Raw genomic sequence first — 22631 nt, forward strand, 5'->3', positions numbered from 1 at the left:
GGAAGCCCTTCTACGAGTCTCTGGTTGAGAGATTACGAAAGGCTTACAGCCCTGATGCCATTAAAGGTAAAACCTTTTTGATTCTTTGGTTGTCTTGCTTAGCTTGGATGTACCATTTCATAATTCAGATCAATGAAAAGCATGAAAGTAGATTCGAGATCCGGTAAACGTACATCTCGGTGTCATCAAGAAAACAGTTAGTGTTAGCAGTTGTCAATGTTAATGACCTCTGCCTCAGAATGCCAAATTTGTATGTCTCCGAGTCTCCAATGTTACACCGTGGAAATGACTCGTGGTCGTTGCTCTGGGTTTTCTATGACTTTCTTTGGGACTATTGTGGGTCAACCTAGTTAACGATGGACCAGTCACCATGCAGCTCGATTCATTGCAATCAACCAGGTGATGCGATGTAATTATTGGTGATTTAAACGGCATTAGTAGAGAACCCTTCAAAGTATGTGCTGTTAAAGCTGACAAGACATTGTCATCATCAATCATTTTCAGGAATGCTCAGTCTGCAGCCGAAGAGTAGGGAAAGTTGTTATGGTGTATGATATCCACGAACCTCACAAATCTCAAATTGTAGAATTCTTTGGACGTAATGCCAGTAACGATGTGATCAGTGAAAATATACCCTCACTGAACTTACTGGGTTTTGTCTGGCATTGCCTGAACTCTTTCTGTATGATCTAGTAGAATAGGTGAAGTGTATGACGCACTCGATAATACAATAAGCTTCATTCGTGGCAATGGGCTGTACCGGGTGACTTCTGTCCTCAGTAGCTTTCTCGACTCAAAAGTTTAAGACCCTTGCCCGGGCACTAAAGTTATGCCCCTTGGTTTTCCAAAAAAAAGGACTAAAGATGTATGCAATAATAGGTCATGCACCCCCATAATATTGTATGGTGGCCGCCGTCCAGTTTACCAGGATTTGGTTCCTCTGAGCCTGGGGTCCTGGCCCCCGGTCCAAGGTGGCCCCAATTGCGGACTCCTCGAAATGTAATTTATATCTTCTGTAGTATACTCGTTTGTCGACTCAAAAGGTTTGAGAAGGGACAAACTGAAGCATCAAAGTGATGCTTTTCATTTCTTGAAACAGGACTTCACAAGTGCGTGACCACTCATAGATCATAACAAGGTACAATATCTGCATGTACCAGTTGCCTGACCATGCATGGGCCCCCCATGGCCAGACCTGGGTCTTGGCTCCTGGACCAAAATTGCCTGACGGCTGGACCTGGGTCACTGCTTGCCGGACCGGAGACTTGCCTGTGGACCTGTGCACGTAAGGTTGATCCCACTTTAAAAGCATATCATGAAATTTCTCCGCTACATATGCCGACGAACAGACTCATGCTGGGACTTATTTTCTGTAAAAAATTTGTTCGATGAGAATGTTTTTCATTGGAAAGCAATTTTATGGGTACAAGAAGGCAATATCACCAAGATTCCATTTCAATTTTGTACACCTATTTCAGGACTTTTAGACTTTTAGAACATGGGATGGAAGGACCAAATTAGGTGGAAAAGAAAGAAAAATTAATAAGCTTGAACGAGGGAACACAATTTAGTATGAGGACCATATTCCAAATTGTTGCTAGATAAGGGACAAATTTGTTACTTCATCCTTAAACCTGTCAACTGAAAAAATGTATAGACTGAAACGCAAAAACCATCGTTTGAGATTCTTCTCTAAACTGCAACAATAAGGCAATTCAAAGGGAAAGAGACTGTTCAGGCAAAATGCCAACATGAGAGGTAATTTGTATGAATTTGTCCAAGTTGAGAATATAGTAAAAATGACGAGATCACCTGTTGATAGAACTCTTCAGAAAGTCTTGAGGAGTGATACAGGGCAATTCTGTTCATTGCTACGACTTGATTGACAGGATGGCAGTGGCTACAAACAAGGCTTCTTTTCCAGTTGGTAAGATGTCCATCTGCCTGTCCACGAAAGTTGCGCAGTTGACAATGAGGATGACTGTAGCATTTAGAGAGCGATAACTGTGGTGCTATAGTCATTTCACTTTGACTGTTCATTTATAATGAGATGCATGCAGATGAAAATTGAAATGGTAGCTATTTCAGCTAAACCTAAGGAGATGCTTACTCATCCATTTTTTTTAAGCCATCAAAAGCAGAGATCATATGCTTGCATATTTCCATCAAGGAGCAGTCTACAACATCTCTGTTGGACTTCGAAACATCCTCAGCAGAATGAGACTTGCATGAAAGAGCCAACTGGGCCTGAAGGATATCCATGAAAAGAAAGAAAAATAATCAATATAATGCAAGACCTCAAGACATCTGTAGTGCGTATTTAGATCATATCCTTCACCTGGAAAGCATGAGCTAGGAGCAACTGGACTGTTTCTGCACCAATCTTCTTCATAATGCTTCTCAAGCTACTCCCGTTTGAGAGGCACTTCAAAACTCCACCAAATGTTGGATCATCAGTATAATCGCTTGCTCTTCGAGTACGAACAGAAGGCTGTTGATCAGGGGAAAGAAAAAGGGCATGCAGCTACCATGGATGACAGGAGTAATTCATCCCTTAATTTGCCCATGTATAAAGCATGTCTAAATGAAAATTTCCATTGAGGAAAGATAGAAACACTTCATCAAAGAATTGGCAGCAATCCTATGGTCTAAATCAAACCTTGGCAGTGTACTTAGAGAGATACTGCAAGATAAGCTCCAGCTTCCATTTTGGTTGATTAAAAACCTGAAATCAATTTTGTGAAATTAAACTCAATCTTCTAACAACCACTAAATTTAAAACGTCGCAATAGAGACATATGGACTGTCGTAATATCAGAACACAAAATATTGGGATATTCAGATAAACCATCCTCAAGTTTCTTCTAACCATACTTTGCATCCTCTAGTTTTGAGATTTACATTTCGCACCTTAGTTTCAATATCCTAAACTTTGCATTTCAATGTTTCAGCAAACCTACTCTGCACCTCACATTTGCCTATGGTGTTAAGACCACAAGGTGTCAAGTATTAGGTCCTTTCAAAACTCTAGTGTGCAAAGAGTAAATATTGAAACTAGAGGGTGCAACATGTAGATTTAAAATTAGGAAGTTCATAATTGTTTTTTCAATTGTCCTTAGAACTTTTCATGAATGTGAGTCAATATACATCCACTAAAGAAGAAATATAACAATATTTGCCTCACTGCAAGCTTTATGATTTTCCTTTTACCAGATAAGAAAAGTTCGGATGGTTTTTTCGAAGGTCTTGCTAACGAGTGCCCCCAAACACTTATTAAACATGCTCAATAAGGAAAAAGTCGATTCTCAGGACATTGATTGTGCATATCATGAGGATAGTCACTGCATCGGAAAGTGAAATATTTCTATATCTAATTGCTTTCTGACAAAATCCTTCTTCAGAAAGTTTGAGAGCTCTAGCATCCCAACTCTGCACACACCCCACCCCCTCCCCCAACCAAAAGAAAGAAAAGAACAAGCAACACCCACAATACCACCCCAAATATGTCCATCCCTATGTGAGAGGTAGAGACAGTCCTATATTGGTACCTGAAGATATGGAGACAGGATCTCATTATTGTATACCAGTTCATCTAGTATTATCTCCAGCAATGGAGTTCTGCACTGAATCCAACTGTTAATGCATTCTTAAAGGGTAAATGGAATTACCATACCAAGGTGGTTTATAAGGTGATTAAAACTAGGAAACATGTACCTAAAACCATCAGCTCTTGTCGTACAGCCATTCTTATCTGCTTGGTTTTTCAACACGTCAAGCTCCATAATCTAAAAGAACACAAGTCAGCACCTCATGTAGAAAGCATTTCTCTAAGTCCCCATACAGTAAAAAACAATTACCATTGTCATAAGTTTCTGCATAGCCGTGCAAGTGTTGTCCACAGCTTCAAGTGATGCAATTACCAACGAATTGTCACAAACTTTGGATGACTTGGCCTCTGAAAACTCTGGAAGCATAAGATCATTACCAAATCCAGTGCAAAGTTGCCGCAACTCGCACAAAACAGATGGGCAATCCTTCATCAAGTTCCTGTAGCTGAATCTTCTTGAGCACTACACAGACGGCAATGCATAATAATTGACTGTCCTTGCACAAGATTTTACGAGATAATATCCCTTCCCCTACCAATACTGCATTGTCGAACAGAGGATTTTTTTCTCTCTCTAAAAGACAAATTAGAACATGCGCAAATGAAGACATTGCTATTGTTGCCATAAGAAGAAGTAATTTAGCAGATCTAGAAAATACCAAAAGCATGCTCAGCAAAGACTCCCTTATGACAGTCCAATCCATGGTTTCTGCAATAGCGTCTAGTCTCTTAAGCCTTCACTGTGGGGCACAAATGCACAAATTATCGGGATTACGATGAGACAGGACATCTTACCTCTATAAAAATAGCTGCGAGATGAAAAATCTCCTTCAAGAAAATTGATGAGATACTGGAGCAATAACATATTTCTCAGAGACTGCAGTCAAAAAGACAAGGAAAACCAATATTTTTAAAGCTATAGAGAACCTGTTATCGCATTAGACACAAAAATTACACTTGGAGTAGAGCCATAGAGAACAACAATAAATTGGTCTCTGGCATAAACAGCAAAGAGGACTGAGGAGTCAGGATACTGGAACAGATATAAGTATTTAAGATCAGATAACAGTGAAGTGTGACTGTTATCAAATAAATTCTAGAGTAGGAGACATTAACCAGAAAGAGTATACTGTGTCATTAAAGATCGTGTTGGACTAATTACCTCCATTTTCCCTTTTTAACCAGAGTTTCTAAATAGTGACTAGCATAATTTTCCGACGATAGAAGAGGAAAGAACTTCTTGATCATTTGTAAATTTATCTTTAGCTCAACTTACAGCTTCAGCTTTTAATTTTGTACAAAAAAAGTTCCACCAGAAAGAGGGTTTCAAGAAGATGCCTAAAGAATTAACAAGTAAGATACATGATGTGAAATAGATCAAGCTTTTCCTTTTTGTTCCTTTTGTTTTCCAGCTTTATGGAACTAAACCAATTTATTATGAGCAGCAGATGGTTATACTTCACAGTTCACACTCTTCCCAGGATGGATTGGTTGGTAGACATATTACTAAATGCAACTTTGTAAGCATGATTTACCAACATGGCATACCATCTATTCACCAAAGCAAGAGAGTTCGGTTTAGTTGACATAGCACTGAAAATAAAACAGATAAGCAGACCTCCATGTCAACTACTTGATGATTTGTCCCCTCCACCAGTGTAAATAGGCCTCGTATCAGAAGCTCAAAACCCTGCAGTGATGGATCGAAGAGCTTTGATTAACTATGGCAAGGTTTATGGACCACTTAAGAAGGAAAAACACCAGAAGGTTAACCAAGAACAAGGTCAATCACCAACAAGAGCCGTGAGAAAAGAACTCACATTTGCAATCATGAAAGTGCAAAGAACTCACATTTGCGATCATGCAGCACTTTCTATCATCTACATGAAGTATGAAAAAAATGCTTTATTCTACTTAGTTTGTCCTACGATATAGAAAGAGTAAAAGAAAAACAGAAGGAGAGATTGCCACTATGTCCATCCAACCAGAACCTGGTTTTTTTGAGAAATTGGAACATAATCATATATCTGTAGCCGGCTAGCATTTTTAATCTATCACATTCATATGCATGTTTACATGATTCAAGGTCTAGATATATCTACCGTTAAATGCATTTCAGTTCACAACTATCAGCGCCTCAAACCTACGGAAAGTGTTGAGAGCAACAAAACAAAAGGAATGTTACTACTGCAACAGAAGATATCGCATAACTTTCAAATCAATCAATTCCAAAGAAATGAAAACGGAACAGATTAGCCAGCATACACAAATTCAATCAGTTTAAAGTACTATAAAATGAATGTCACGAAGCATGTCTTAAATTCAACTCACGGAGGGGTCAAGAGGGCCACAAGGGTTTTTGTTAACTGCTGCTCTCCCACTAGTAGCACTGTCTGAAGCGAGAGACAATGGAGACCAAGCCTGTTACAGAGGTGTTGCTTTAGCAATTGAGGGGAGAGAGACAGAGAGACAGAGAGACAGAGAGACAGAGTACTAATACCTCCTTTAGCACTTCAAGCTCAGGTTGAGCAGCTGAAGATGATTCAGATGTGCGTCCAACAGATGAGAACACGCGAGGATAGCGCTTCAAACAGAGCAAATTCAGAACTTTGGTCATCCAAAATGAGTACGTCAATATACAGAGAAGCCATTTACCTTTTCCAACTCGTTAAGAAGTTGGAAACTCGCCATGATAGATTGCAGTGATTCTCCGGTCCTGAGAATCCGAAAGATAGCCTCCAGCATTTTGCTGTCGCCACCAAATGAAAAGAAACTCACAATCAACTTAATGGGCAGCCAAAAACAAAGCATTAAATCGACAGAAAACCTCTGGTACTCATGAAAGGTAACAAGCGACGCAAATGTAGTGAAAGAAAGAAACCAAGCTGAACGACACACCAGACAGAATCAACAGGTGATTGCAAAGCACTAAAGTCTTGACAGCCGAGCTTAGCTTAAGATTAACACGTTCGAGATCTCAATTTCAACATCCAGCACAACGACAATCACAGAGAGAGAGAGAGAGAGAGAGAGAGAGAGAGAGAGAGAGAGAGAGAGAGAGAGAGATCAATGGGGGATTACTTGGTCGGAGGAGTTCCATTTTCTGCAACGACTGAGGCACCGCGAACTGCTTCGAGGAAAGCAATGCCTAAAATTTTTCAATTTCCCAGAAACGACCAATCACAATCATCAATACTCAAGCTCGCACGCCAAGTCGAAAAAAAAACGCCGCCGATTTTCAAAGCATGCAGGTGGAATCGTCAATCCAACGAAAGAAAGGCGTGAACTTTTCGGGAAGAGAACACACGTACGATCGTCGTGAGAGTAGCGAGGGTCGCTGGACTCGAAAGCATCGAGGATCGCCAAGGTGTTCTCTTCGACGCCCGCTTTTAGTCTGACCCCCCCTTTGACGCTACCATCAGTGGCCTCGTCTCTCGCCATTGCCCGTTTCCCCGAAGCTTCTGGTCTTCTTGCTTGCAGAGAACTTTCAAACCCTAAAAATTGCCGAGAGATGGGGACTGGAACTGATGACTGAAGCTTTTATGGTTCTCCCGCCATTGTTGTGTTGGACGTAGGAGAGGGCGGAATCGGATCGACCCGATCCAACCAGATTGGTGCCCCGAATTTAAAAATAATAAAAAAAAAAAAAAAGAAAGGAAATTTCGCCTGTCGAATGCCCCCTGATCTCAAGCTTGTATTAAGACACACGTACCTATGATTCGGTCGTCACGAATATTCAGTACCAACAGGCACGACGAGTTCTTGTGTCTTAGGTGAGTCTGTACTCCGATAGGCATCGCACGTAAGAAACGATTTCATTTGTGACAGATTCATGTCAATGCATGGAAATTTTGAAATCTGATGTACAAGGTTATTATGTGAATAGCGCGATACGACCCACAAAATTAATAATGGAGATGGACTCGATCTATTTGTTTCTAGATCATGCAATAATTTCTCGTTATCCTACCTTGCTCTTCTTCTTATTTTCTATTTGCATAATCCCATGCCAATCCCTAGGCTATTAGTCCAAGAGAGGAGTCCACTAGGCCATTGGGCCTAAGACTTATTTCATGATCATTTAGTGCTAATTGAAGTTGAAAGAACATTTGCTATGAGATGGCACTAGTTGTTATTTCGAACAAATGTCAATTGTTGAAGATAAGTAAAATTTTTCAGAAGGTACATTCCTCATGTGAGGTTGAGTAAGGACCAAATCCTCTCGGTTTGGCATTTGATAATATAGAAAATCCAATCTTTCGCACCGAGCGTAATCCACATTTCAATACAAGCTCCTTAACCACTAAGCCAACCCCGGGTTACGACTCCAAAACTTCTCCAACTTGCGAGAATCTGATCTCATCCTGGCACTTAAGCATAAGTCGAACACGTGAAAGTCCACAAACTTTTTACGGCCGTGATGGCGACATGTTTCAATACAGATGATAATATTTGGATTGATGGTCACACACTTCCCTTCATCCCGATCCGTTATACATTGAATATGTGTCGCCACATACATGGATTGTGATGACTTCTTGAGCAACAAGCAAATCGGCTCCATCCATTTCTCTCAGCGATTCTATCGTTTAAGGTTTCATAAAGCGTGTACGCTTATTCTATGTGCCAGGAAGATACCTCAGCTTAACAGCAATTAACTTCCTTGAATGTTGAAATTACAAAACACAAAAATAAGCTAGAATGTCTGTTCCATTAAATGTTAAAGGAAGATGCATAATAAGATATTGGAACCTTAAGAAGGAAAGCATCATTTAAGAAACCGCAAAACATGCTTATCACTCATCTCTCGGCCGTGTACTTCCCCCACGGGTGGCGCCAGACCCTTCGATAGTGCTTCTTCGCGATGCCACGAGACAGCTCGAGGGTGCCACTGCCGCCCGACGCGGAACCGGACCGGTTCGGGTGCAGGAGGGACGAGTTGCTTTGGGACGTGGCCTCGTTTAGGACGTGGTAGATGACCATGTCCTGGGAATCATTCTTGTTGAGAGGGAGTTCTTCAATCTGGAATGGCGGAACCATGGAAGTCAGCGAAAGCTGTTAGAGTGAGTTCGTGTGTGTGTGTGTCCAATATGTTGCTGAGGATTGAAAGTTGTTGTAACAAAAATATCTCGAAATTTAATTTTTTTTAATCGGATTTGAGATCTTTTAAAATTTATGATCCCTAAAATCAAACGCTTATTAAAATGAGAGTGGAAACTAACAGGATTCTAATTTTAAAATTTTTATTTTTCCGATCAAAGGCTAAATTCTTCGGTTTGGCACAACTCACTCTTACCTCATTATTGAACATTCGTACGAGTCTAACTTTTATTCTTTGGCTTTTGCTGTCCGTCCCTCATATCGATCGAAGTTCTTGTCCCATTCTTGCCATTCTCCCCTCAAAACATATTAAGGTACACATGCACCTCAAAATTCAGGCAAAAAAATTTCCCCAAACTTATCAGTTTCAGCTTTGCGTTTGACACCAAACCGTCATGTGGCCAAAGTTCTCCACTCGATACTGTATGTAGTGAGTATGAGCCAAAGTTTTTTAGCGGTTCATATTATTACACTGGAAAAATTACCAAAAAATCATAAACCTATTGCAATTATGCCAATTCATTTATTTATTTTTTCAATTAAGTCCTAAACCTTTTGCATTTGTGCCAACACAGTCCTTCCACCCAGTCTTGACGTGGCACTTTTAATAATAGTTAAGTATTTTTTTATAAAAAATATTATTTTTTTTTCCTTTTTTCTTTTCTTTTTCTTTCCTTCTCCTTCTCTTAGAGGCCTCGCCTCTGGCTGGTCGCCGAACAAAATAACTAATAATTCGAATATATATTAGAATATATTGTTAAAAATTGTTCACGTAAGCATCAACAAGCCCACTGAATTGGCACAAAAATAAAAGGTTTATGACTAAATTGGTTAAAACAGTTTGTGATTAAATTGACACAATTGCAGTAGATTTATGAATTTTTTTTATAATTTTTCTTATTGCACTACTAAACTTGATAAGAAGCTGGTTGCTCTCTATCGGGATCGCCATATTTTGCGTTCTATATAGTAACCAATTATAAATCGGGGCAAAAGATTAGTCTTGTAGAGGGAGCAATACATAGTAATATGATAAGGTTCTCTAATAAATATGATTGCTGAAAAGAATGCATGACTGTACACAATAGCAAACAAAAGGAGGATCGGCTAGTCAGTTTCAAGAGAGAATCCAAAGCATCTGCAAATAATTTTGCCAGAGAGATAGCGAGCGTGATCTTTTTTTTTTTTTTTTCAAAACGACCAACTTCGTTTCATAAAGAGAAAGTAGTACATAACTTCAAGATAGATGCAAATCCTACAAAGCAAGTGAAACAAATCTGAAAAATGAATCAACTTGCTACTGCCTGCAAAGACTAGCTCATTCCTCAAAGATGGATCTGTTGTAGCATCAGAGCTCGTACGGCCCGAATCTCGCACCATCATTGATGAGCACACACCAAGAATTTCTCTCTAGCAACAATGGCTATGCCAAAAGACAAAGCGTGCCAAAATTTGGTGTTCCCAGCACCATCACCATATATATAACACAATAATACTAATAAGTTGTATGAATACGGAACACGTCTTGAAAATCCCAGATCTATCTCAAGATTAGGATAGAAGAGCGTCCAAATCTAGACCTAGCTCTAGATCGGGAGAGAAAAGCTGCAAACTATATAGCAGTTGATCACAAAATCAGATAAGCCGTCCACGAAATCGACGGAGAACCCAACATAAACAAACAGCTCCTGCTCGCGTCAAGCAAAGCTGGTGAGGCTAAGTAGATCGCGGGAGCAGCTGTAGGCAGCACCGGTGGAAAAATAGGGACCATTGAGGCTGGCGTCAGGACTGCAACAGGCTGTACCGGGAGGAAAACCAGGGACAAGAGAAACCCTGAGAGAAAATCGGAGACTGAAACCCTGAAAAGAGAGCACCCCATTCTCTAGATGCTTCTCGAAGGTAGGGGGAATGGAGAGAGAAGGAGAACATCATATGAGGGGAAGGAGGGGGGAGGAAGAGAGAGGGAGAGCCCTCTCTATCTCCCTCAATAGTATGCTTCATATGTGTTGTATCCTAAACCGAATCAGAAGAATCACATAGAAAATAGAAGAAACAGATGACGCACGAGTTTATTCAGGTTCACCCCGGAATAGGGCTACGTCCTACAAAGAGATTTCACTATGATGTTTAGGTTTATAGCCGTAAAAACCGGTTATAATGATCTTTCATACGAGCACAATATATATGATTTAAAATGGGTCCAAAACCTAGGCCTATCCGAAACCCCTTTAATCCCACAACGAACGAGCCAGCTTAAACACAAGCCCAAAACACAAGTGGAACCCCTACTCGCTGACCGGGTAGCGGGACCCTCGTCATTCCAAGCGTAGATGTCATATGTCGTCGGTTCATACTTCAGTTTTTCTAAGTTTACGTGGGCGTGTCCGATATGAGAAACAAGGGTCCCTGGAGTATTCGCCAATTCCAACAAAAAAGCGGGGAAGGTTGGGCGGTGGGTTGCAGTGAGAAACCCTAGCGAACTTTCAATTCAAAAAAGAGTTAAAGTTTCAAAGTTGACAGTCGAGGAAAACGTTCCATCATGATCTTCATATGTCATGTTTTTTCCGTGTTCTTTTGTTGAAATGACCCATGAAATTCACCTCCTCCGGCCGCACGGCCGTTAATTACCATCTTAACTACAATTAGTTTTTCACCATTGAAGACGGTTATAGTGGTAAAAACCAAAAAACAGCCATAATTACTATCTTAACTACAATTAGTCAATCTGAATTATGGTGGTCATTGAACAAAGGACTTGTATCGTATATGTTCATCTCATGAGACTTAGTCAAGGACTCAAAAGTACATTAAGAAGGATATCCATATGGAGATAAATGTGCTATATGTTTTAAGAAAGCGTACTCTTGCAAAATAATGTGGTGGACATCTCATCTCTACTGCCTTTTTCCTCATGGAATCCCACGATGATATAGATGCGAATGGGTTCTTGGACGTACCCGATGAGCAGAAGCTTGAAGTGGCCAATAAATCAACGCAAAGTGATGAATACGAGTGTAATCGAGTCAAGCCCAGTCCATACACTGTCAAGTTCGAGCTGGAAGTGCATATGCGACGCGGAAACTCAACTCGAGCTTGGTCGACTGTTATAATTTATGCTCGAGCTCTACTCGACTATAATTAAATTGAGATACACGTGAAAGTCAAACTCAAGCTCGAGCTCGGTCTCAATCTTTTAGAGACTCTGATAATGTGGGTATTGTTATGTAATCTTGAGGAAATATATGCTTACTTTGACTAATTAAAAAAAAATTAAAGAGAACAATAGAAACTCGATTGGTCATGTGGACCTATCAAGCTAAGAACCAGTAGGCTCGAACTCGATAGGGAAGCTCAAGTTATTACCTAACTCAGTTTCTGGTCTCTCATCTGTTGAACCCTCCTCCGTGCCAGTGCACGTGCATGGCGGAGGATATCTCCTCATCCAGTTGATGATTTTCTTTTTTGATTTTTTTTTTTGGGTTTAAATGCTGTCTTGTTCGTTTCTTCTCACTGGGGTAAGCCAAGAAAATCATTCACGTTAAAAAAAAAAAACTTTGAAATGCTAAATGAGTGTATTTAGCGCCTAGTGGTTAATGCATTGCGAAATGGAAAACGTTAATGAAAGCATCTACTGGGAAAATTAAGAGAAGTGTGGATTCCTTAATTATTGGTAAAATCATCACCCAAATAAACCAATTCAGATATGTTTCGCAACTTCTTATTCCATTCTGTTTCTCACAAATCAAGCACCATCCCAAAACTCATTTATATATGCCGTTGATATATACACACACAAAGATAGAATTCGTGGCAAACGTACATGCATGATCACAAGATGTGTGACATCAATGGCCACCATCTTGCTGTTGCGGTCATTGTCAGCCACAACGGAAGAATGTGTGCATAGAGCTCCACCTTTCTAAAATCTAACCCTTGCACGTTGCAATTTCTGGTCTAGATTCGATTGCCTTTTACTGGCAAAGGACTTGATCGTGTTTAACCGGTTCACCGATTATGAAAGCCTGAGCAATGAGATCTAGATGCGTTCGTGGTCCGATCTCATGTTGACGGCGCTCTCAAATTGGGTTGATCCATACATATGTGTCATTTTGGTCAACAAGTGGAAGCAACGTTTTATCGCCATTTACGTTTGATCTCGACAATTTTGCTTCATTGCGAGATTATTGGATGACTCGATGCTTGTTATACTCCCTTTTTAGCTGGGGTTAACAGAAGAGGAGCATTTGGCTTCTTTATCGTACAAACGTAATAGACAGAAAAGGGTTCAGCGCAGCTTAATTTCTTGTTGCAGAAAAGGAGTTCTTAAGTCGCCTAGATAATGCGACTGAACTAAGTAATTTCTCTAAATCGAGATGTCGGGTCATCCCTCTTTCTTGTTTCTTCCGGTTTCAAGCCGGAAGAGATTTTGCTGCCATGAAAAGCTTTTGATGAGCCTGGCTCGCTTGCTCCAAAGGGGCAACACCTTGGTAGCACAAAACATGTGGTTATCCACGGAAAGCCCGGAACTGTTATTAGCAGGAATAAGGTATGTAGTAGGTGTCTTTTTGTTTATATAACAATAGGATAATTTGAGAATGCAAGTAGTGTTTGTCTCAAAAATTAAACTGAACAAGGGATAATGCCTGGAATTGAAGGAAATTGATCCGTCATGCTATAACTTGTTATTGGATAAGGGGGGCATCACGCCTATTGATTTATTCCGCATGGTACTTCAAACCCTGTTCCACTTCTAAACCATTCGTTCACTGTGTTGAACAATTCATTCATCGTCGATACTTGAAAACCAAAGTAAAGTTTGAAATAGAAGATATGCATGGCCAGAAAACGATCTCAAGTGCATTTCGACGACCCATTGTTGCCAACTTCAAGTTAAAGTTGAAAATTAATTTGTAAATTTTGATGCTTATTTTACTAGAGGACTTGTACTTGAGAAGTGTAAATATGCAAACGCCTTGCTTCGAGCAGTGAGGACCGAAGTGATCGTGGGCATATTCCTTCTCGACAATCTCTGCCCTTCGTTCTCCACTCATGATTTGCTTCTTCTTGGCCTTGACCACTTCTTCTGAATCCGAGGTTATATCATCAATTGAACCTTGGGTTTCCGCTTAACGACAGCAGCTTTCGCCGCTGCCGCTACTCTGCTTCGCTCTTTTGCCTAATCGAGGTCTAGCAAGAATGAAATGCACGGCACTCAACTCACGTTAATTATAGCTTGTTTCTGCAGAATTTTATTAAAGAAAGTAGGTCAGTCATAGGTCTAAATTATGAAGAACAAGAACATCCTGTTTAAAGAGGTAACCTTGTTGTTTTCGGCAGCGGCAGCAACTTGTGCATTTGGCAGTAAATGTGCACTGGACTTCTGAGGTAAAGAATCACAATAATGCCATTTGGCAGTAAATGGCAGTAAATGTGCACTGGACTGCTCATGTGCACACTGGATCTGACATTTGAGAGAAAGAGGAGAGAGAGCAACCTCGTAATGGGGAGAGAAATCTAAGGCTGAACCTTGCCTTCGACTCCTCGAACAGTAACAAGATTGCTGATGTCTCCGAGGGCTTTGCGATTTCTTCCTTAGGGTGCGCTCTTGCTACTTTTGTCCTCCTCCTATCAAGGCCTCGCCTGTATCATGTTCACACTAAGAATGTAATCAGAAAGAACATCCAGCGTTAATTGGATGGAGTACATGCATGAAACAAAAATTATAAACGCCTCATGCTGTTTCCTAGAAAATCTTTTGCCCGCTCCTCAGTTTGGTCTCGACTCTCGGCCAGAGAAAGATGCGACTCCTTGTTTTACAGTCACAGATTTGTGACCTGATGATTGGATGCTTCATTTCCTCTTATCTGAGGTTTATTTTAGGAGTGAGCAAACTGGACCGGACTGATGGTCCGATTCCTAGATCTTGGCTCTTAATATTGGAATCAGTGGCTGGGCGGTTCGGTTTCTGGTTCTAGGGATATAAGACCTATCGGATCCGTCGAATTTAAAAAAAAAAAAACCATAATGTAACTTCGCACTTCGCAGCCCTTTTTTTCAAAAGAAGAAAGAAGAAGCAGTAATATGGTCTTGGCCTTTTTTCCAAACGTATTCCTGCAAGCAATCTAAGTAGAGGTTAATATGTACCCTGTTTGATACGTTGCCTTAGTTTTCCCTTTTAGTGTGATGGGCATAACAGTTGATAGCTTGCAGAGGATGTATAGGATAGAGATGATGAGGCTATTTTATATCTGACTAGTCACATTAAGTCCTTATTTGTTCATTCATTGTATCCACTGATGTTAATACAAACTGCATATGGAAGAGGGCAAGTTGATGCTAGGAATTTTTTTTTTCCTGGATACGTGCAGAAATTTGAAATATTATTGGTTCCTCAGAACGGACCGGAAATCGGACCGGACTCTAGGACGGCCAGTCCGGTCCCCGATTCCAGAAAATGGAAACCAGGACTACCGGTCCGGTCTTCGGTTCTTGAGGGGAACCGGACCGGGAACCTATCACCTCTAGTTTATTTTATTCGTTGGCGGAAAGATGGAATGATGCTATTGTACAATTTGGGAACCAATAGATTGAGTTCCAATAGCACTAAGTTTGGCCTGCAGGTTCTTGAGTAAATGTTGCTTTTTTTTTTTTTTGTATCTTCATTTCTCTATTGAAAGGGGAACTCTAACTAGGTTAAGTTGGGTGTCTAGCTTTTATTTCGAGCAACTAAAACTGAACCTCGAACAGAGATAAATCAACCTCTAGGGTTTGACAAACCAAGAGAAATTTTGGAAGCATAACCATACTATGGATTATGGGAAAAGATCACTTACAATAGCTTTTGAGGACTACTTATAATGACTCAAAGCAACCCTCATAATCTGACCCCCTAATCTAATTTAAGATCCCTTAATCTGAACAATCAAATGTCTATCACGATCTCTTAATCTCTAAAAGACATTAAATATTGAAATTAAACAAACGATTCACTCCAACAACACAAAAAAAGAGAAAAAAAAAAATTTGATTAGCCTGGTTAAACTTCAAGTAACTCGATGTTCCTGCATCACTAAACCTAATAAACTTATTCAATCTTGACTAGGGTCTAAATTCGCTAGAAACTTTAAAGCATTCTAAGATTGATTGATCTCATGATCGCTACAAACTGAAAGAATATCGTGATAAGTACAACTGGGTGCCATTAAGTGATTGAAATGACAGAATCTCATCTTCAGTGCAACCGTAATGATATAAAGTGATTTGACTTCCTTTTATGATAAGTTACCTTAACTAACCAAGGGGGACAAAGCCTGATACAAGCCCTAGATAACCATGAAATCCCCTGCACACCCCCAAAAAGGCTGCGTTTGGAAAAGCTTTTGGGAAAACCTTTGAGAAAATGCAAGTGTCTTTGGACTAAAGACATTTGGTGAAATGCAAATGTTGTTTGGTAAACTAAAATTGAAAAGTGCATTGAGATGTGACTTTGGGAAAAATGCTGTTTGATGAACTCACATTTAGAAAATCCTTTGATGTGCTCATTTATTTTTTTTAACTTTAAATCGTTTAAAATTATGAAAAAATAATAACGGCAATTTTTATATGTTCACGTTGAGAGTAACTTGCGTGCCATGATATGAAAAAAAAAATAAAAGGCACATATTAGCAAATTAATAAGATACAAAAGTTAAAATATAATTACTTGCGTGCATGATATGAAAAGATCATAATAATGAATACGATCACGTGAATCATGAGGATGGAAATAAGTTCGCCTTAATATTACAAACTTCCTTAAATATTAATTTAACCCATAAATCATGATCAACTGAATATCCACACTTACAAGCATCCTTAACTATTTACTAAACTCATTGCTATTTGATCACGTAAACATTCCATGTCAAAAGATAAATTATCAGTTGAAGCACTAGTCCCCTCATTTGCATCGTTAAGGTTAAGTGAATATCCATAATCGAGATCCAAATCAGCTCTTGCAAAATGTCTATCATTGACGGCGTATCTCCGTATATAATTGTGCAAAGTCATTGCCGCTATCACAATTTTCACTCGCTTTTCAAACGGGTAACTTGACATTTGCTTTAGAATCTTCCATTTCTTTTTCAACACACCAAAGGCTCGCTCAATTTCTGATTGTAGCGAGGAATGAGCACGATTGAATACCTCCCGATAACCTGTAGGTCCGGGACCTTGTTGAAATTCTGGCAAATGATATCTAGCTTCTTTGTATGGCCCCAAATAACCTGTTCGATTTGGATATCCGGCATCTACTAAATAATATTTACCTACACAAATATAATGTAAATTCAATCAACATAGACACATGTATACGCATTACTCTACAAAAATCAATAATTCATGAACTTGGAAGAGGATGAGGAAATTGTAAATCATGTCTCCCAATGGCTTCATAGAAGATACGAGTGTCATGAGCTTGTCCTTTCCAACCAGCCCAAACATAAATAAATTCCATGTTAAAATTACACACCGCCAATACATTTTGAGTCGTTGTTCCTTTTCAACCAATAAAACGAATCTGATCGTGCGTACGTACCACTGCTGGAATATGTGTGCCATCAATAGCCCCAATACAATCCCGACACGAAAATGAAAATATTATTGTGCAATCAAAATATATATTTAGTGCTACATTTATATTGTATAAGCGGAACATACCTTAAAATAAGGATAAAATCTTTGATTATTCCTGATCTTCTCTGGAACTTCCCTAAATTGCCGATCAGATGGTTGGATCAAATCTTTTCCCATTGCACATACTTTGTCTAATACTAAGCTAAAGTACCTACTTATGGTTTCCCCGGAGCGCTGAAAGCGCTCTTGTACTAATCTATTACCCACACCATGTCCTAAAATAAGAAGAAATATTGCAAGCATTTCTATTATATTAATATTCCTACTTTCTTGAAGACCGTAGCTTGCCACTAAATCATGCATTAAACTATTGAATACATTTTTATCCATTCTGAACATTTGATAGCACCTTATCGGATTAGCATTTTCGCCCATCAATTCTTTCAACCATTCATTTCCTGTATATGAAGATGTCATAAAAGGTTCTTTGTAATCGTATATTGCATGATAAGCCACTGCGGCCCGAGCGACTCCCACTATTTGCCAATATTCTTCTTCCTCTTCGTCGTGATTTCCTCCTTCGGGAGAATCATCCATAACTGGTTAAAGTAACAAATATAGAGTTACGGTCAAAAGATAGATGAATAATTTAAATCATCCATAAATAAAAATCATCCATCATATGTATATGCGCAAACTCCACCCAATCAAAAGAATATCAAATGAAAATAGATCTCACATTAGAACATAAATAGGAATAGAGTTCATACATAGTGCGAATAGAGTACGAATAGAGTGCAAATCATACCAACTGCATATAGGTCTCACATTACAACAATATAGCACACGAAAGAGCTCAAACAAGTAGCTAACATCCTAGTGACGACTATTGTGCTCTTCCAACTTATATTTGAGCCACTCGAGTTTTTCTTCATCTCCATCCAAGTTCATGAAGATCTGCCGATTATCTTTCTTTTCAGCAAAGTGGGAGAGTGCAAAAAAGTATAACTTTCGATCTTGCTTAATCTCGGGTATGGCTCTCAATGTTTGCATAATTTCCTTGTAAGGATCAAACTCCCTTGCAAGAGATGATACATTGCTCTTACTTTCAACAGCTGAAACAAGTCCGTTAATCTGCGATGCTAACTTAGAAGGTCCAGTCAACTTTTTTCGTTTCTTTCCTCCATCTTGCCTTTGCGCTGCTCTTTTGTGGCTCTTACTTGGACTTGGGTGAACATCTTTTACCGCATTACCCTCTAAATTATCATTAGTAGATCCTGCACCATCACCCATATCATCTTGTGGGGCCTCAATATCATCATTATTGATTAAACCTTCTGCGGGGTTCCATGTGACACTTCCAGTTGCAACCGTGCCCCCGAACATTCTATCCAATAAAACTTCAAGATCCGAATGTATGCCTTTCGTTCGAAAAGCCTTAAACTTAGGATCCTCCTGTTATAATGGAACATTTTTGTGAGTTCTATCATAAAAAGATGAATCTAGAAAAAAAGTAACAAGAAAAGAGATAAACACCTTAATTTTTCTCTCCCACCATTCATCATTTTCATCGATGGTCTTCTTCCTTGCATCCCAACCCAATCCTGTTTCATGTAGAAGCAATTTCCTCCATCTTTTGTATTCTTCCTTAAGATTATCCCATTTACTCTTCATTTGATTTTTGTCATACTTTTTTCCTCTCAGTTCCTCAAACTTGTTAATTATGACAGTCCACCCAACCTTTTTGTTATTTCCAGGACGATTGCCTAGTTCAATTTGTTCATTGCACAATTTACAAAACGTTTCTACATCTTCTGGGCCCCAATATGCCTTTTCCTTCGATGAACTTGCCGCCATCTTCCAATAAAATGAAGACAAACATTTCAAAGATGCAAACAAATTACATTTCTAGTAGTGTGCTTTAAAAAATAAACACAAAAATTAGCACCGAAATGCATCGATTGAAATGTACATTAAACATTGCAATATCCAAGATATACCAACTGCATATAGGTCTATGAAGTACTATTCTAATCACCACCAACATTCACAACAACTAAAAGCAACATGAGTCAGCCTTGGACTTAAGAGGGACAATTGGCCTGAAATTAATCTAGCATAAATTTGGTCTAAATAAACTTTAAAATATCCCGAAGGAAAAAGGCACTCAATTACTTTTCCCTTTCATTCATCTAAATTTCTCACTTCTCGAATGCTACCATGTACAACAAGACTTTCAATAACAAAATGAAACTAGTCCTTCCACAAATAGAAAAGGACAGAATCCTATTGCCATGGAAGCACCTTCCAGAATGCATATCCTCTTAAAATAAGCTTAACAACAATTTGTCGTCGGTTGAAGACCATTATCAATATTCCTACTTAACGGATAACCCAATGAACTAAAATTACGAAACTAAGTACATTCAAGTTCAACAATGTGCTTGACAAATCTCACATAGATAAGGTTTCTGAAGCATTTCCATCAGCAAGATCGAAGCTGCAATCAGAGCAGCCTATGCAATATGAATAGTTATGACCGTATTCACTAAAGAGTGGCAATCGCCTAAAGTTAGACCATCTCCAAAACCACAACTCCCAACACTTCCATCCTTAAAGAGTCGCCACTGACCTAAACCCTCCCAAAGCTAAATCGAAATGGGTCGAACGGCCAAACGACAAAAATACGAAAAAAGCTCACGCTCATTTCGACGGAACAAAAGCTTCTCCGACAAAAAAAAAAAAAAAAAAATCGACCTTGGCGAAATCGGGCTGGTGCCCGAGGTTGTGCTGCCACTCGAGCCGAATCTCGATGTTGGCCGACTCGTTGATGATTTCTTGCATCATGTTCTGGATGAACTTGTCGAAGGAGTTCAAGCTCGAGAGCGAGCTTCGGGATTCCAGAGAAAATCCAGCCAAAATGACACTAATAAAGGCCTAAAAGTGAAGTATTTCGCTGATTGTGCCAGGAAATTGAAGGAATCTACTTCGAACGCTAAAGGGAAACAGTGGCGACATGAGAGAAGATGAAAGTCCTAAAACTTTTTTTGGTGCCTGTTCAGTCCTAAAACTTTTTCATTTATGTCAATTAAGTCCTAAACCTTTTATTGATGCTAATTCAGTCATAAAACTTTTGCATTAGTACCAATTTAATCCTAAATCTTTGTATTTATACCACTTGATTCGGTTCGGCCAATTTTGACAGAAAATCACTTACGTGAACATCGATTGTCCTACATGGCACTGTTGGCACCGACGTGGATATTTTTTAAATATTTTTATATTTTAAATAATTTTAAAAAATATTTTCTACAATAACCAAAAATTGCTTAAAAATTATTTAAAATATTAGAATAATATGAAAAAATGTCCAAGTCAACGCCAACCATGCCACGTAGGACAATCAATGTCCACGTTAATAGATTTTCGGCCAAAATTAGCCGGATTAAAGCAATTGGCATAAATACAAAAGATTTAGAACTAAATTGGCACCAATAAAAGGTTTAGGACTTAATTGGCACTAATGCAAAAATTTTAGGACTGAATTGGTACCAAAAAAAGGTTTAAGACTCCTTACCAAAAAAAAAAAAAAAAGGTTTAAAACTTAATTGGCACTAATGCAATAGGTTTAGGACTTTTTGATACTTCTCCCTTTAATTGCCATCGGAATCATCATTTATTTGTACGACTATTATCATAATTTTAGGGCATCGCATTAAGAGAGTTTGAGTTTTTTTTTTTTAAGGATATTCCTCGGTTAAATATACTTATAAAATGTTTATCTTTATTCTTCGTATCTTCCCAGATTGGACATATATATCTTTTTGATTGTGCATAACTTTGATTGATACAATATCTTAGATAGCCATTTAATTACGTTTATAAGAAATACGATCTACTCTTTATCAAGATGCAAAAATATATAAAAATTTCATTTTTGCCTCATATTTTCTTATCCTAGAAATGGTTAAATATCTCATCTCGTTAATTACAGGATTATATGCTCTTTATATACGTGAGGCTTCTACCTCTCAATTTTAAATACATTTTGTTCAACTTTCAAATATAGTATCAAAATCAGGATTTGTCCCAGCTCACTTGGCGTGGGTCGACGATTTTTTGAGCCATTTTAGTCAATGCCAAATAAGATGATACAAGAAGAACACGAATTGGATATACGTCGTTCGAGAAGATTCAACAAAAATGAAATGTCTATGTGATACCTTGGAGAAGATAGTTGATGCTTAAACATATACATCGGATCATGTCGATGGAGAAGATTTAGAATAAGAAAAAGAGATGTAGAACTTTCTTGGAGAGGATATCTCGAAGTTTTAACGCCACTTTACAACGCTCGGAAAAGGCCTCTTTCTAGTCTAAGGGCAAGCCTTCCCAAGACTTCCTCCTAGGCAATGTGGGACTCACGCGGTCGAAGGTCCTGCGACACTTTGCAAGATATTGTCCGCTTTGGACACACAGTCCTCATGGTTTTGTTCCTCCGAGCGTCGCTCATACAACACTCGGAAAATGCCTCTTGCAAGTCTAAGGGGCACCCAAGTCCTTATAAACCAACCCAAGGCTCTCATCCTAGGCGATGTGGGATGGGGATGTCACATTTAAGACAAAAACGAGATGTATGCGTGGTACCTTGGAGAAGATAGCTCGAGGTTTTGAAGTACTCACCGAAACATATTGTGGGAAAAGATTTAGACAAAAAAAGATGTAGGACTTTCTCAGAGAGTATATCTCGAAGTTTTAACGAGTGCTCAAGTAGAAGATACCTCGTCGGGGAAAATTAAGGTAAAAACAAAATGTCTACGTGATACCTCGAAGAAAATTGTTCAAGCTTTTAACGTACACACCGAAACACATATCGTGAGAAAAGATTTACACAAAAAAAAAAGATGTATAACTTTCTCGGTGAGGATATCTCGAAGGTTTAACACGTGCTCGAACAGAAGATACATTGTTGGGGAAAATTCAAGCAAAAATGAAATATCTACATAATACCTAAGGGAAGATAGCTCGAGGTTTTAACTATCATCGTTGACATGATTTTTTGGGGAAGCTGCTCTGCTACACTTTTGAGGTTGACATGATTTTTGTAAGGCTAAGGCTATGTACCATTTAATTTCAATCGCACTTTAATTCCTCGCAATAGAGAGCTCAAGGATTTATGAACTGAGAACTTGATGGGATAATTATCAAAATAGTCATCCCTGCTATTCCTATGAAAACGTAGGGCTTGCTCCGAAGGGAGTTTGGTACACCATTTCTCAGATTTTACATGACGTTGAATCGAAATTTGTAG

The 22631-nt window shown here is 39.0% G+C and overlaps 2 protein-coding genes and 2 long non-coding RNA genes across 4 annotated transcripts; 2 read left to right on the top strand and 2 right to left on the bottom strand.

Annotated features, from left to right (window-relative positions):
- Window positions 1-4: 4 nt before the first annotated feature.
- LOC125315113 lies at window positions 5-10064 on the top strand. Its single transcript, XR_007198478.1, has 3 exons — window positions 5-340; window positions 1111-1113; window positions 10054-10064. It is a non-coding gene; the product is annotated as an uncharacterized LOC125315113 (long non-coding RNA).
- Window positions 340-747, top strand: LOC125312541. The gene is made up of 2 exons (XR_007198476.1): window positions 340-399; window positions 505-747. It is a non-coding gene; the product is annotated as an uncharacterized LOC125312541 (long non-coding RNA).
- LOC115729830 (negative regulator of systemic acquired resistance SNI1-like) lies at window positions 1734-7150 on the bottom strand. The gene is made up of 15 exons (XM_030660464.2): window positions 6919-7150; window positions 6689-6755; window positions 6263-6356; window positions 6108-6191; window positions 5939-6028; window positions 5226-5297; window positions 4403-4484; window positions 4267-4316; window positions 3858-4070; window positions 3715-3785; window positions 3549-3618; window positions 2660-2725; window positions 2339-2491; window positions 2111-2247; window positions 1734-1944 (listed from the first exon to the last, which is right to left on the bottom strand). Exons 1-15 carry the CDS (start codon window positions 7046-7048, stop codon window positions 1872-1874), a joined length of 1452 nt encoding a protein of 483 aa, XP_030516324.2. The 5' UTR covers window positions 7049-7150; the 3' UTR covers window positions 1734-1871.
- Window positions 10065-18196: 8132 nt separating the features above from the next.
- On the bottom strand, window positions 18197-19177 carry LOC125315270 (L10-interacting MYB domain-containing protein-like). The gene is made up of 2 exons (XM_048279722.1): window positions 18857-19177; window positions 18197-18775 (listed from the first exon to the last, which is right to left on the bottom strand). The coding sequence occupies exons 1-2, from the start codon at window positions 19175-19177 to the stop codon at window positions 18197-18199; spliced, it is 900 nt and encodes a 299-aa protein (XP_048135679.1).
- Window positions 19178-22631: the final 3454 nt, after the last annotated feature.

The sequence above is a fragment of the Rhodamnia argentea genome, chromosome 5, assembly GCF_020921035.1.
Source record: "Rhodamnia argentea isolate NSW1041297 chromosome 5, ASM2092103v1, whole genome shotgun sequence".
Classification (NCBI taxonomy): domain Eukaryota; kingdom Viridiplantae; phylum Streptophyta; class Magnoliopsida; order Myrtales; family Myrtaceae; genus Rhodamnia; species Rhodamnia argentea.

Excerpts from the sequence above, each read along its gene's own strand:
- LOC115729830 (XM_030660464.2), bottom strand. The coding sequence starts at position 7,048 with ATGGCGAGAGACGAGGCCACTGATGGTAGCGTCAAAGGGGGGGTCAGA. Across the intron at positions 4,317-4,402 it reads TCGCAGCTATTTTTATAGAG|AAACCATGGATTGGACTGTC; the intron begins GTAAGATGTCCT and ends ACGCTATTGCAG. Across the intron at positions 1,945-2,110 it reads GGCTTAAAAAAAATGGATGA|GCAGATGGACATCTTACCAA; the intron begins GTAAGCATCTCC and ends TTTCGTGGACAG.
- LOC125315270 (XM_048279722.1), bottom strand. The coding sequence starts at position 19,177 with ATGGCGGCAAGTTCATCGAAGGAAAAGGCATATTGGGGCCCAGAAGAT. Across the intron at positions 18,776-18,856 it reads GGTGGGAGAGAAAAATTAAG|GAGGATCCTAAGTTTAAGGC; the intron begins GTGTTTATCTCT and ends CCATTATAACAG.